This window comes from Asterias rubens, chromosome 3 (assembly GCF_902459465.1).
Source record: "Asterias rubens chromosome 3, eAstRub1.3, whole genome shotgun sequence".
NCBI classification, from domain to species: domain Eukaryota; kingdom Metazoa; phylum Echinodermata; class Asteroidea; order Forcipulatida; family Asteriidae; genus Asterias; species Asterias rubens.
The window spans coordinates 19609707-19624867 of NC_047064.1; the positions used below are offsets into that span (position 1 = coordinate 19609707).

Here is a 15161-nt window from a genome sequence, read left to right on the forward strand (position 1 = left end):
GGCCAAAATGTCATGCCATATACATTGCTTGTGACTGGTATTGAGCTATTGTTAGCTATTGTTTACTTAGCATTACAATTGAGTGGAGTCTTGGCAAGTATTAGGATTTTACTAAGCATGGATTATTTTGCAGAATGTTATGCTTCAGCAGCTCTATGAAATTGGGCCGAGTACATGCACATGTATATTAGACTCTTAGACTCCGAATCCAACACAAAAACAAACACTCTTGAAATTGGGTTTCTTAAAAATTTATTACAACAGAAAAAAAAACATCCATTCTGTCGACACGAACTTGGGACTGTTCCAACAATAAAGGGTACAATATTATACATCCGAGGAAAGAAAGATCATTGAACTTCAAAGGAGCTAACCTGGCTACCAGATAACTCTGGACTTAATGCTGATATACTACATACAGGTACATCCATTTGATGTAAAATACATGAAGTGACTGATGGTAGCCAGGTTATGTGTTTACAAAAAATGAAATTATAACAAGGTGAACTGAGAACGGGCGAAAGACTTGCACAAGTCTCTTGCAATGTTAACACTGGGTAATTTGAAGGAGCAGTTGCTATGGAAGCTTAATTGTTAACGGTTTAATGTACTAAATCAACAGACCCATGTGCCCCCCCCCAAAAAAAATAAACTTTAAGTTTACATCAACAAAAGAATAACTTTTATAACAAAATTATAAATTATCACTTGTGTTCATACTCCACGATCTGGAAATAAGTATTTTTGTTGAACTACTAGTTTTTACAGAATTTGAAATTCATTGACGATTGAAATTTAACAATTGGGCATCTTGTAAAAAAAAAAAAACCCACAATATTCCGTTTAAAAATAAGAAAAATAACAAAAGAAACGTAACTAATAACTTAAAACTATACAAGTATTACTAAGTGTTATTCTACGGTGCACTGGTGCTCATGGTTGTGCAACCAACCATAGTGTTTCAGCCAAAATTACTTTTCAGACAAAAACTGTTGCCAAAAAATATGCTTTCATTTTCTTTTAATGATAGTGGTTAAGAGCACAATATATCAAATATACTTGCTAAGCAATGATTTCTGTCTGGGACAAAAGCTTTTGCGCTGAAACGCTACCAACATGAAAATAAAATAAAAAAAATCAAGAATTTCCATTTGTGTGTGAGCATTAAGCAATGTCTATATTCTAAATGTACTAAATTGTAAAAAAAACAAAACTGCAATCTCTGTTTACATACTTACACATGTACAAGCTTGATGCTTCTTAAGCCCCGCCCCCCTTTAACAAACCCCTAACCAATGATTATAGAGTGCCGCAAGGCGCAAGATGCGGCTCCTGGGCTGAAATGTGAAATCCCACTGGACGCCATTTCGGCAAATAATTCTTTGGATACAACAGTAGATCAGTGCAGATCAGTGCAGACAATGACCATTCCTATCAATGGGAAACAAAACATTCACTTGCTGAAATGGCGCCCATGCGTATTTTCACGTCCCAACAATAGATAAAGCTTCAGTTCCGCATCTTGCGGCGCTCTATAATCTTTGCCCCCAACTGCTTCACAAAACTTGCTTATAACCAAATAGTCTTCAAATACTTGGCATAGTCACAGGCAAAGACTTCTCCCAAGGTTTTTATCCAAAAACGTGGACCCAAATTTTGATGAATTGGCTTAAAAACAATGAACTGTAATAAGGCCCTTGGAATGTTTCTTCAATCAGTAAAATCTGTAAAGCGGCAATTGAACTCTTGGTTTTTTTCTGTGGTTCAGAATAAGCCTACATGTCCATTCGAATGTTGAAACATTTTTTTGGTTGGTTTCAGGAACTTACACAAAAATGAAAAAAACTGCTAATGTGAAGGATGCAAAGTGATGCACTTCATTGTGTTTTCGGGTACGGTCATGGTGTTTAAGTTGCGCGTGTCGGCTGCTTTGATATGCTAACTTCACCCTAAGTAGTGTTGAACTTTAAAAACATCTGAAAAAGAATTCAGTTGCTAAGCGGTGTATACCAATTTTGACTGTTCCCATATTGTGCTTCTAAATAAAGTTAATAATATGCAATATTTCCCCTGAAATCACCAGTGGTGTTTATGTAACTAAGGAAAATGAGAAAGTGGAGCTCAATTAAGTCATGTTTACTGTCTGCCATGCACGCCCTCTATGTCAGCAACGGACATAGAGTATCCATTCCGTATGACATGCCTGTATGGCGAATAAACCAGATCAACCAATGGGACAGCTGACCTTTGATAAACAGCTAAATCGGCAGCGTAGCCGAATCCACTTTGGGCAGCAGTGCACAGACTGCATTCTCAACGTTCTAAATTGCAACAAGGACAAACTGAAAGCAATGAGAAGCTGCAGAAATGTTTGTTTTCAGGGGTGCAATCTCGAGGTCATAACCAATAACTGTTTCAGTTGAACTTGCCATTAGTTGATTACTGGCCATTGACCAAAACAGTTTTTGGTTACAGACGCCAAAATGCACCCCAGATATTAAGATCTTGAATTAATAAAACAAGATTATTTGGTAGTTGGAGCATCTCGCTCAATTCACATATCTACAATAACTACTTCATTTTTCTCCCGTCATAAAGGAAGAACGGAAAAAAATATTTGTCCGTCCCTCAAATGAAGGACGAACGAGACCACCAGCTCAAGAATTAAACTGAATTAAAATTCAAAGCTGGCCAGCATTTTTCCATGGAAACAATTTACATAGTCAAAACCACAGAAATATTATTATATTTTAAAGATAGTACAAGTGGGGTATATCAATTCAAACTCACATTAGCAACAACCGAAGAAAATAAGACTTAATAAAATTAATGATTCAAAAAACGAATCTTCTTCCCCCAGAAAACACTGGGATCTGGACATCACGTGACATCTAAACGCACTCCCCATCATTCAACGATAAAAGACATTTTCCAAATCTCTTTGGTCTCGTATAAAAAACTTTATCCCCGATCAAAAGCTGCCGAACGACAATAAGGCTGCAGCGATTCACTCCCCACCCCCCTCCCTCTGAATGTCACTACACCCCCAAAGCCGCCTTGAAAAGTTAAATCTTGAAGGCAACCTTTCCGTCAGTAAAAAAGGCACCCACGTTAAGGAAAATCAACCCTTCGTACTAACAAGTCAAAGGGCACCAAGGCAAAGACCAAGGGGCATAACAAGTGTTAAGCTCTATGGCATCTTAGAGTCGTCATTTAGTCAGATGAATAATGCCCAAACTTCAAGACCCCTCTCCAGTACCCCGTACCCCCGATTTACCTGAATTACAAACATTACGTTTACCTGCCGATTATGAGAGGAAAGTGTCTTTTTTTTTTTTAGAGTCGCAATAACAGTACATGCCCTTGGTCCGGTGGGATAGTGCATCTCACAATTCCCTGTGGTTTTTTTTTTTAAGTTTTTTTTTTTTTTTTTTTGCCAGTCGTTAGTCTTTCTTTGTACAAGTGTCCAAGTGAGTAATTTCCACTCAAAAATAAAACAAACTGAAACAAAAAAGAGAGGACAGAATATAAAACAACGATTTACGGTTGTCATGGAAATTATTCATCATCTTCTTCGTCTTCTTCATTTGGATCTCGTTTCCGTTTCTGACCCCTCTGCTCTGGATCTGTCGAGGAAATAAATAATCATAAATTACAAAGAACTTGCAAAGTGTACCTTTGGTTTTTCAACCTTTCAATTGTTTTAATTCCTAAATGTATATAATAAAACTATCATCTGAAAATTTTACTTCAAAAGATGGTCGCGTTTTTGAGATATCGACAAAAATTTGGAGCGACTATGTCCATGTAGGAAGGATAATCCCTTATAGGAATACACAATCAGTAGTTACGTATCGAATCGTGGTCAGGATGCAGCAAGTCAGCATTTAGTGATTTCAAAAGGCGTTAGAATCATCAGACTCATAACCCAGTGCTAGTCATCATTCTTGCGCATTCCTCGACCGGGGTTGTTGTCACAATCACCAATGAATGAAAGGACAAGTTGAGGTAAAAATAGTTACAAATTTAAAAACAGATAGAAACCCTCCCCTCTCCAAACAAGAAGAGAAGATGATCTTTGTTTGTGGTTCACATAGCAAGCACCCTTGTTTTACAGGTTTCCTCAGGCTTGCAAGCTACAGTGCAAGGGTAGGGGTTAACCCCAGTGTTTCTGGTTCACATAGCAAGCACCCTTGTTTTACAGGTTTCCTCAGGCTTGCAAGCTACAGTGTAAGGGTAGGGGTTAACCCCAGTGTTTCTGGTTCACATAGCAAGCACCCTTGTTTACAGGTTTCCTCAGGCTTGCAAGCTACAGTGTAAGGGTAGGGGTTAACCCCAGTGTTTCTGGTTCACATAGCAAGCACCCTTGTTTTACAGGTTTCCTCAGGCTTGCAAGCTACAGTGTAAGGGTAGGGGTTAACCCCAGTGTTTCTGGTTCACATAGCAAGCACCCTTGTTTTACAGGTTTCCTCAGGCTTGCAAGCTACAGTGTAAGGGTAGGGGTTACCCCTGTGTTTCTGGTTCACATAGCAAGCACCCTTGTTTACAGGTTTCCTCAGGCTTGCAAGCTACAGTGTAAGGGTAGGGGTTAACCCCAGTGTTTCTGGTTCACATAGCAAACACCCTTGCTTTACAGGTTTCCTCAGGCTCTAGAGGTACAGTGATTGAGTTCACTTATGAGGAATCCTTTGTTTCATCAACAGAAACAAATAATACGAGCAGGATTTCTTTATTTGTGGAAAAAATATTGTTTGATTTTCTTCACCAGGCCGACATGAAAAGTCTGAATTCAGCCAAAAGTCTGAACAATCTCATCCCTGACGTTTTGAAAAAAATCGGAGGATGATATTTGATGATGGGTTGTCTCACCTTCTGCTTGTAGAACGTCATCTTCATCATCGTCAAGATCATCGTCGTCATCGACCTCACCGTCAGGGTTGAAATCTTCTTCATCTTCTTCATCATCCTAAAATTACAAATCAGATGTCAAAGTCTTAGATTTCCTTTTTTGTTATAGAGCACTTCTGTGAGATCAATTATGGATTGGGGCAGTGCGTGTTATTATAGGGATCAGGGTCAGGGCAATTAGCGATTGGGGGCAAGACAATTCAGTGGGGCAGTGTAAATTTCCACTGCAGGCCTTTATGCTTATATTTTGAGAGGGGAAAGGGCACCAAGGCATTTTCTCCTATAAAAACATTTTTTATTTTGACTTGAGCACTTCAAGGGCACCAAGGCAATGACCAGGGGGCATGGAGGAAATCGTCTTTGTTGCCTGCCATTTGAACTTTTTGGGGGGCCTCAAGGCTCGTCTCAGACCTGGTGTTCTGAACGGGAGAGTTACGGACAAATTCATGTTGCTGGATAATTATCCAATTGTGGTCAAGATGCAGCAAGTCAGAAATTAGTGATTTCAAAAGGCGTTAGAATCATCAGACTCATAACCCAGTGCTAGTCATCATTCTTGCGCATTACTCGACCACGTTTGTGGTGACAGTCACCACAAGTTGAAGAGTTTGTAAAAGGTGGTAGCAGGGCTTGCCCTTAAGTTGTCCAGTTACTGACCAGCAGGACCAGTTAGCTTGCGATTCCACTTGACCATACATTACATGAAGTGGGATGCATTTGACACTAAGCTAGAAAGCTGGACCACTTGGAGAGATCTTTGACCGGTCCTGATGTGATTTAAGTGGCATTTGACCAACGGGCCACTGTCAAGAAAGACAGTGCGGTGGCTGGTGTGAAGATACAGGATGAGGCAAGAGTGTATTTTGGAAAGTTTCCATCATTTGTTTCCAACAAGTTTTCCATCAACTCTTTTGAACCCCAAGCGTAGAATTACACGCAGGCCAAGGAGGCCTTGGCCTTCAATGACCCTGGTCTTGGCCTTGGTGCCCCTCTAGAAGTTTCTAATAGACTTTAAGATTGTCTAATTCCAGGACTGTGAGCTAATGGTGTATCGTGGTAAGCTTCCATCAACTCTTTTAAACCTACCACAAGGTCCGACTTTTGGAGGTAGTCAAGTCCGACCTCTGACCCGCTATCGCTATCTCCATCGTCGACATCTACCTCGACCTTTCCTCCCGTCGCATCTTCATCATCTTCTTCGTCTTCATCATCGTCATCATCATCGTCGTCGTCGTCGTCGTCATCGTCGTCGTCATCATCATCATCGTCGCTGACGTAGACGTTAGCTTCATCATCATCATCTAGATAGACAAATAATAGTATGGTCATTAATAGAGTGGCTGCTTATATACAGGGTTGAGAGTCAATTCCGGCAAAAAAGTCTGAAACTAGGAACCAAATTTTGGAGGTACATTGAAATGATGGCATTTCCAACTTTTGGTAACCCCTGGAGTTTAGATTTCACAGAGCTTTTTAGGAACAGTGCCCTCAGCATTAGAGAAGTAGATCAGTGAGCTAGCTTTCTTTTAATGAGAACATGATTTTCTTCCTCAGGCTGACTTAAAAAGTCTGAATGCAGAAAAAGGTTAAAATTTCTCATCCCTGTTAAAAGCGTGCATATGTCACTCAGTGACGCTCAAGACGCTTTACCCTTCTCTTGGGTACTTTTACGTGCGTTACACACACAACACACGAGACCAACGTCTTTACGTCCCATCAGAAGGACGAAGCCTCATGGTTAAAAGTGTTTTGCTTAAGAACACAGGTGTCACGACTGGGACTCAACCCGCCTCTGCTGATCAGAAACACCAGAGTTTGGATCCGGTACTCTTAACCGCTAGGCCGCGACATGCCACAAGGATTAGGGGATCGTCTTTCTTTAGATAAATTAAACCAGAAATTCCCTGCTACCCTGTGAAGGAAGCACGGAATTCCTCTCTTTTATTAGCGCTGATTATTTGCTCTACAACAACCAGAGCCATGAAATTGGGCCCAGGTCATTCTGCATTGTACAGCACACCATTCTATGGGCCGTAGAGTATTCTTCAGTCTCGACAAAGCAAGTCAGAATTTAGTGATTTCAAGAGCGTTAGAATCATCAGATTCATAACCCAGTGCTAGTCATCATTCTTGCTTGTGATCAAGACTAAGACTTATTCAAAGTATACCCATTTTGCCTTGCTTTCAACCATATCAATGTATTACCAAAATAAGGCTGGGAGGTTAAATAGCCTGGCACCTTGACAAGAATATGTCTTAATTCAGGACAGAGTGGCACGCCTGAAACTACACAGACGCCATGGCCTCTGTTGCCCCTGGTGTCCCTTCAAACATCTCCAAAATAGTTTATGGTTTTCCAATGGAAGTCCCCTTAGCAAAATTTTGTTTTGAAGGGGCAATTCCATTGTATAATCTCAATTTCTAAGGACAACTTTTGTAGGGGCACCAAGGCCAATACCAGGGGCAACCACCGTGCCCTCTATGTAGTTCTAGGTCTGAACCAGACCCCGTTCTTTACCTGAATCTTCGTCAGAATCATCTTCTACGACGATATCACCGCCGGCTTCTTCATCATCATCATCGTCGTTCTCCGAGCCGCTGTCATCGCCCGACAAGTCAACTACTGAAACGGGAAAATAGGACAACAAATACCTAACGTTAACTTCTCCGTGAGTGAAAGCTAAACTCTCCACATGTGATACTTAACATGAACACACAATAAAGTTCTGCTCCAGTAACATTTGTTTGCTCATAAAACCCAAACTATTTAAAACTTACCCAGTCAGTTTCCTTTGTGGTTTACATACTTGATAAATATTAATAAAATTTGTTTAAATTCTCATAAATAATTTGATTACAAGAGAGTCAGCAAGTCAGCAATAGTGATTTCAAAGGTGATAGAATCATCAGAATCATAACCCAGTGCTAATCATCATTCTTGCATTATCTCTCGACAAAGTAGTTTCGGGCTGGTTACGGCTGTTAGGGCGGAACAAATTAAATTTAAATTAATTCATTACCTTAATTTATACCACGAATATATCTCCCCCAAAGTCCGTAATTTTTCTTTTAAGCTTGTATAATCGATTCCAAGTAAGAACTTATTTCCAGGGCATGCACAAAATTCTTTCAACAAAATTGTATGGAAAAAAAAAATGAAAAAAAAATAATAAAAAATATCATTTTTGCCAAAAAATCTTCCATCTGCCTGCTTAGCAATACTCTTCTGAGCTTAGCAAAAAAAAAGGTGCCTAATAAGCTCATTGAGACTATTTTTTTTCAAGTTTTCTATTCAAAGCTTACCATCGTCCAGATCATCTTCCTCTGAATCATTCTCCTCCTTGTCGAATCTGTCCAGACCGTCCAAGTACTTCAGCTGCGGAAGGAGCTCAAACACCTTTTCTCTGTACCCTTCGATATTCGTGACCTCACAGTGATAGAGGTCTATTGCCTGTAGGTTCTCTAGTTTGGTCTGAATGGGGAAGAAGTGGAGATGTAAAACTGTTGTAATTCAATCCATGTGCTGCGAGGACAGTTAGTTAATAAACCATTAACTGTATCTATCAATCGGGTAAGAGCGAGCACCATTAAGGAGATTGTCAACAAGTTTTGTATGGTTCCACTATTTTTTCTTGATGTTAAGACGTCTTCGCCTCGCACAACAGGAATTTCTTATTTTGCAAAGGGCACTTCCATTGAAGTATATGAGAAACATCTGTAGGGCACCAAGGCCAAGACCAGTGCAAGCAGAGGCCATGGCATCCATAAATGTTATATTCCGTATCAATTCAAAAAGGTTTAGGGGAATTACAAACACTTATTACTAATTGTTTCTATCTTGACCGTGTCCGAGGGGTGCAAGTCAGCGTTAAGTGATTTCAAAGGCGTTAGAATCATCAGAATCATAACCCAGTGCTATTCATCATTCTTGCATTATTTCACACGGACATTTAAAAAAATATATAAAAAAATCGACAGGGCATCATGGTTAAAAACCAGTGGACCCAGCCAAATGCATCTTCAGTGGCAACATTTCAGATATCTTCAAAAGAACCAAGTTGTTCAACAAAAATACACATTTTCAAGAATATCAAATGAAAAAGAAAAGTTAAACATTCTGAACTTACCAGTGGCTGTAACGCGTCCAGATCTTTGATTTTGTTATTGCTCAAAGTTATATGTGTTAATTTGGGACAGTTTACCAATACCCCAAGACCCGCCAATATTCTGTTTTCACTCAATTCAAGCTGCAAAAGAAGAACAGGTGGAAAAAAAAGGACGAGGATTTCATTAAAAAATTTATTTTACTTTTAGAGTATTCTTAACAAGTAAATTGTGAAGGGTAACTAAGGCCAAGACAAAGGCAGCCAGGGGCCATGGTCTCCATAATATTCCAAAGTTTGGGGCACTACAAAAAATTTATTACTAATTGTTAATATCTTGAATTTGTCTGAGGGAAGCAAGTCAGCATTTAGTGATTTCAAAGGCGTTAGAATCATCAGAATCATAACCCAGTGCTAATCATCATTCTTGCGTTATTCCCATGGAGTTTTTTTTCACAACAACTATTTTGTTCATTTACCGGTGTTGAGTTACCGCATGGTGGTAGATGTTGAGGGAAGATCAACACCAAGTTAAAGGGAAGGTTAAGGTTTTGTAGTCACTCTTAAAATTAATGGCCAAAAAGATATCAGTTTTTCTGCCCCCAAATTTGAATCCGAGTAATGCTTCTCAGATAGTGTTTTCCTATTCGGGGGTTACTCTTCCTGCTTGGACAAAACCGCTTTCTGATTTTCGGCGCTATCTCAAAAATGCCAACCACCTTTTGAAATACAATTTTCACAAATTTGTTTAATTGCACACATCTACATTCAGGCCTGTATGCTTCATTTTTGAAAAGGCAAGGGCACCAAGGCATTTTCTCTTTGGTAAAGGGCACCCTATGAGGAAATTGTAAATTTCTACTAGAGCATTTCAAGGGCACCAAGGCAATGGCAAGGGGCAACGGAGGCAATCGCCTTCGTTGCCTCCGTGAAGTATCAGGCCTGTACATTTATACGATGGAAACAATCCAACGATTCCAACGTCATTAACAGACAAACAAACAAAGTCAACCAACACACCTTTCTGAGATTGGGAAGTGCAGGGAAGTTTTTGAGTGTCGTTAATCCTGTGTTAATGAGGCTTAGGACTTCCAAAGATTCGTAACTTTCATTCAATCCCTCGATCGCTCCTTTGTCACTCCGGCAATTGTCCAAATTTAATTCTTTGACCTGTAAAAAAAAAAAAAGAATAATAATGATAACATCCGTAAATGTTTGCACAACCATTGATTTTTTAAAGAAGCCATAAATTGGCCGAGCACATGAGTTATCTGATTTAGGGAAAAATATGGGAGATAATTTGTTCAATTTTATTTATTTACTTATATTTTTAGGGGGACTGAAGAGAACCATCCTCAATAAGACCCCCCCCCCAAAAACAAAAACAAAAAAACCCTAAAAAACAAACAATTAAACAAACAAACAAACAAACAAACAAACAAACAAACAAACAAACAAACAAACAAACAAAACAAAATAATAATAATAATAATGATAAGTTTATATTCCATCTAAGTTTTGAAGCATTACAAATAATTCTTACTAATCCTTACTATAATCTGCCCAAGAGAAGCAAGGCGGCATTTAGCGATTTCAAAAGAATCATCAGAATCATAACCCGGTGATATTCATCATTCTTGCATTATCTCCACGGAAAGACATTTTTAGAAAAGTTTTATTTTTCATCAAGTTTTTCTCATTACATATTTACATGCCATGGTCTGTTGGGTAATACTGTTACTACAACAAAAATGCATGAAAACCAACCAATTAAGAGTCGTTTTTTTAAAACTGTTTAGCCATGATTAATGTTTTGATTGCTGATAATAAAAAAAAATCTTTCAACATCTCAAAAATTCAATTAAAAAATAAATTAAATTCACGAGCCTGGATAAAAAATGATATTTTATCACAATATAATTTACTGTGATAATATTAGGGCCTCAAAAAAAGCTCAGAATAACATTTCGATTTTAGAAAATCACCCGCCAAATTTATGTTTATACTACGCCCTCTATTGACACAAAAATACACCATCTCGAAAAATCCCCGTTCAAAGTTGTTTGTTGGCCCAAAATCTACATTTTATCCAGTCCACCGAGCCTCAGTTTCACACCTAACTGTCACAAAAAAATAAATCCGGAGCTTGATGCCGCTAAAAACGACCTGTTGTGGAATTTTGTCGAGTTTCTCGGCCCGGTGTTCCGTCCAGGGATCGGTGGCCACTCATTGGGCGCATGCCTACATGCCTAGCCATCCCCATAGCGCACACGCATTGCCACACAGCGAATGCAATCGGCGACCATTTTGCTCCCGTATACTTTATCACACACACGTTCGTAATACACACAGAACGCAGTGTGCCATCATGGCGTCGTGCAGTAAACCCACGCCACAATCTGCCAACTTTTCACTCCATTTTCACCCTCCAGACCACGATGTGCCGCCCGAAAAACATCACAGGAGTCAGGCTCGCACCGTTTCTGTTCTCACTGACATGTTTTGGAGGGACAACGGGACAGATTTGGGCTGAAAAGTGGTGTAACGTCACAAGTTTGTCCACGGCGTGGCAGCAACACTTAGGGACCACCTCATAATGTCTTTGTTGTTGATTTGTGTTGTGTGTGTTGTAGATGGTTGTAAGTGGCTGGCTGGGTCACTATTCATATTTTTGTTACACAGCAAGTGTTATGTGAGGGTCAAATATTGGCTCTGTATCTGTAGTATTCCGAGAAAAGATTGTGTATGTTCCACCCACTTTTTCATGTTTTCAGCTAGGTTAGGTGTGAGGAATTTATTATTAGATTTTTTCGTATTGTAAGGTATACTTTTGTGTGTATATATTTAAACAAAAATTATTGAGCATGCATGCAGACTGCATGCAGTGAAACTACTTATCATGTTTTAGAATTATATTCTATCATTTTACCCTCCATGATTTTAGTAGAATTATTCATTTTTTTTACAAAATGCAGTTTTTCATAGTTTCAGGGCTTCATTTTAGATCATCTTTTTGCTGGCACCATAAAAATGCTTTAATTATTTTTGTTGAAAAAGAGGTTTTCTTTTTCAGGAGCTTCAAAAATCACAGCAGCACTTCAGAAATTGTACTTGTAGGTACCCTAGTTGTAGGCTTATTTTGTTTTAATACTAGGGTTTTTTCTTTGAAAATCTGGATGTATTTCTACTTATGGAATGCTGTGTGGTAACTCTTTGACGATGACAATTTTAGTTGCCACCTAAATAGCAACTGGATAAATATTTGCAAAGGCTAAATTCAAACAACTTACTGATGATGTGCAGATTAAGTAGGCCTGATGAATGTTTTAGGAAAACTAGCAAGTGCAGCATTCTTCAAAAACAGCCAGAGAATATTTAGGGAACCTTATTTTAAAGTAAGTTGCAACTAGTGGTAGTAGACTCCAAACTGGGAGTTAATTTTTAGCTAAGTTCAATTTGTAAACCTGTACTAGGATTGGATTTGTTTGTTGCTTTAAATTTAAGCATGGAGGAAAAATTAGTAGTGCAGTTTGGTATTGTTCAATGTTTTATTGGTTTACAACATTTTGGAAAGCGGTGTTTATGTAGTGTACACCTTGCATTCAAGACCTGGCTACTAAGGCATGTTTTGTTTTGCTGTGAGTATGAAATGTTGCAGAATTAATTAGAACTTAGTTGATCTCTTGAATGTTGTTGCACTATTGTTCCTCTACTACGGGTTGCTCTAGCTAGGGTTGCTCTAGCAAGCATGTCTAACGAAAGTGTCTGACTCAGTCAAGCTCTATGCTTGCACTTTAATTAGTTGTACTCATTTCTACATGCTTCAGTCACTAAGTGGTTGAATCGTTGTCAGTGGTTTTTATTGTATTCTGTAGTAGTCTAAATAGTTGCTCCACGTGGGGGATAGCATGTAGAACAAGATTTTGTTGGCCTAGTCATCTAGGGTAGTTCAGGAATGTATGTAAACAGAAACCTGGCTTTATATTTAACTACTTCTTTTCATAAAATTTGACAAAATGTCATATTAGGCCTAGCATTTGACAAATGCAGACCTGTAGAAATACATCCAATCCAAGCATTGACTGACCATTTGCCAAAGTACACAGCCGCCAAGCTTATCATTTTTTGGGGGAAAAAACCCACCCCATTTTATTACAGAATCAGCACAGTGCACAAGATACCTTCCCCATGTTACCCAATTTAAATCTTGACACACCTTCACCTTTTACGCAGACACTAAAAACAGCCACACAAAATATTTTAAAGAAAAGCAGACGCCGCGAAATTACACTCGGTCCCGGACATAAAACTACAACAAAACATTACAAAAATGCCGCCCAACTCGCATGGCACACGCATACAATCACATGCAACCCGTACAACACAGTCACAGATCCCTATAAACAAATTTTGCTAAACTAGAAACTAAATTTAAAAAATACAGCACAGCTCGTTGTCTAAATCTAAACACAGCAAAATAAACTACATTATTTACCTTTTCCGGACATTTTCCTCGACACTCCAATTCTATCCGCCTCCCCATCATCGCAGCCCCCGTTCCTTGCTCATTGGTTTGCTCCATGATTTGTCTATCTTCTTACCGCCGGTCCGTGGTAGTTACTCTCGCTCGAATCGGCAGTGGGTATACTACTACCGGGCCGTACAATCAGCAGAGAGATCCTCAATTATTGGCCCCACACAAGCCGTTTGAATTGTTGGCTGTATTTATGAACCTACAACGATGCGAGACTGCTAGTGTACCTAGCTAGTCAATGGCAGTGAATATTGTCATGCAGGGCTGTATGACATTGCCCAATCTACCCGTACACATGTAGACTGTATGTGTGAATCAATGCTTGAAGCACGAGGGTGTCCGGGTGTTTTCTGACTTAGGTTGATGTGGTGAGGTAGAGCCTTCTCTCTTCTAGCTGCAGTATACAAAACTTGAACAACCGTTTGGCGCTATAACGGCGATCCCTAACCTTGTGCGCTTCAAACACACTGCATTGGTTTTGTACGTACACGATCGGAGCTGCCTCAGTTTTCCACAAATCCAGCATCGGGAGCAACATGCAGCCAACGCGCCAAAGTCAATCATTATCCAGGGAGGGGTACTCGCTATTGAGCAATGCGTAGTCCCCTTAATCACAATAGCTTGGCCGTGTTGTTTGTTTGGCTATGTTTTTGTGTGTGAATGAGTGAACCGCCAACCAAAGGAACGGTTGGAAACTTTTTTGACGTCTGCAAAATCTGTCGATATAGACGGGGTAGAACAGAATTTTGTTTAGTCGTTAGATGACAATTAATTTTTAAAGGAGGTGGCATTTGGCAGGAAAGGGTAAATTACATGACGAGACGACGAATAAATGAACATTATTTGATTGTTGGGGAAAGTGCACCCTTCTTTTCCACGATTTATAGGAAGGCATTATTCCTACCGGCTTGTGACAGGCCAAAAACTTCATCTTAAAACCAAAAAAAATAACGATACTAATGTGATGGACAAATAAGGCGAAGTGGTCTCCAGATTAAAAATGCTGAGGTTGATAAGCAAAAAAAAAGAAACTATTGTTTCCTCAACAAGTTTGAAGTTTCGTAAAAGTCGAGCGATCACCGGCGGGTGCTGGTCCGAGGGGCGGGGCATGCAGGGTCAAGTCTGTTTATTTTATCGATAAGATGTGCTTCCTAAATTACTGAGGCAGAAATCGTTCCACGTTTCCTATCGGTTTATTGAGAGTTTAACCCTGGATTCGTGAATGAGGACCCAAGAGTGGCTCATTTGCATATTACTGTGGATAATTTACATATTCTTGGGTAATTTAACTTGTTTTTATATAGCCTATGGGCTAAACGCAAAACCTCTAAACGCACGATATTTTGTATTGGCAGAAAATTTCTAAATGTTTAATTGATCGATTAGTGCGAGTATGAAAAGTGCAAAATATGAATATTCATTAGCCTGTACAAAAAAATGTCAGTACCTGGGCGGTGACGTTAATTTGAGGGTTTTACGCACCGTCCATGATGAGTAACCATTAGAAACATTAAACCAACATCCATACCGGTAAAGACGTCTTCCCTGAAAGTGTGCTGTCGGTACCATGCCAATGGCATCATTTCATTCAGGGAGTGCTCGCCCGGACTCAACGG

At 39.4% G+C, this 15161-nt stretch overlaps 1 protein-coding gene across 2 annotated transcripts; it reads right to left on the reverse strand.

Moving 5' to 3' along the window:
• Positions 1 to 235: 235 nt before the first annotated feature.
• LOC117288139 (acidic leucine-rich nuclear phosphoprotein 32 family member A-like) lies at positions 236 to 14176 on the reverse strand. Of its 2 annotated transcripts, none has more exons than XM_033768847.1 (8): positions 13507 to 14176; positions 10032 to 10181; positions 9036 to 9155; positions 8212 to 8380; positions 7427 to 7528; positions 5995 to 6209; positions 4870 to 4966; positions 236 to 3626 (listed from the first exon to the last, which is right to left on the reverse strand). In XM_033768847.1, the coding sequence occupies exons 1-8, from the start codon at positions 13591 to 13593 to the stop codon at positions 3559 to 3561; spliced, it is 1008 nt and encodes a 335-aa protein (XP_033624738.1). In that variant the 5' UTR covers positions 13594 to 14176; the 3' UTR covers positions 236 to 3558. The 2 variants fall into 2 exon arrangements, with proteins under 2 accessions (XP_033624738.1, XP_033624737.1); XM_033768846.1 differs by having other exon boundaries at positions 7427 to 7531; positions 13507 to 14169.
• Positions 14177 to 15161: the final 985 nt, after the last annotated feature.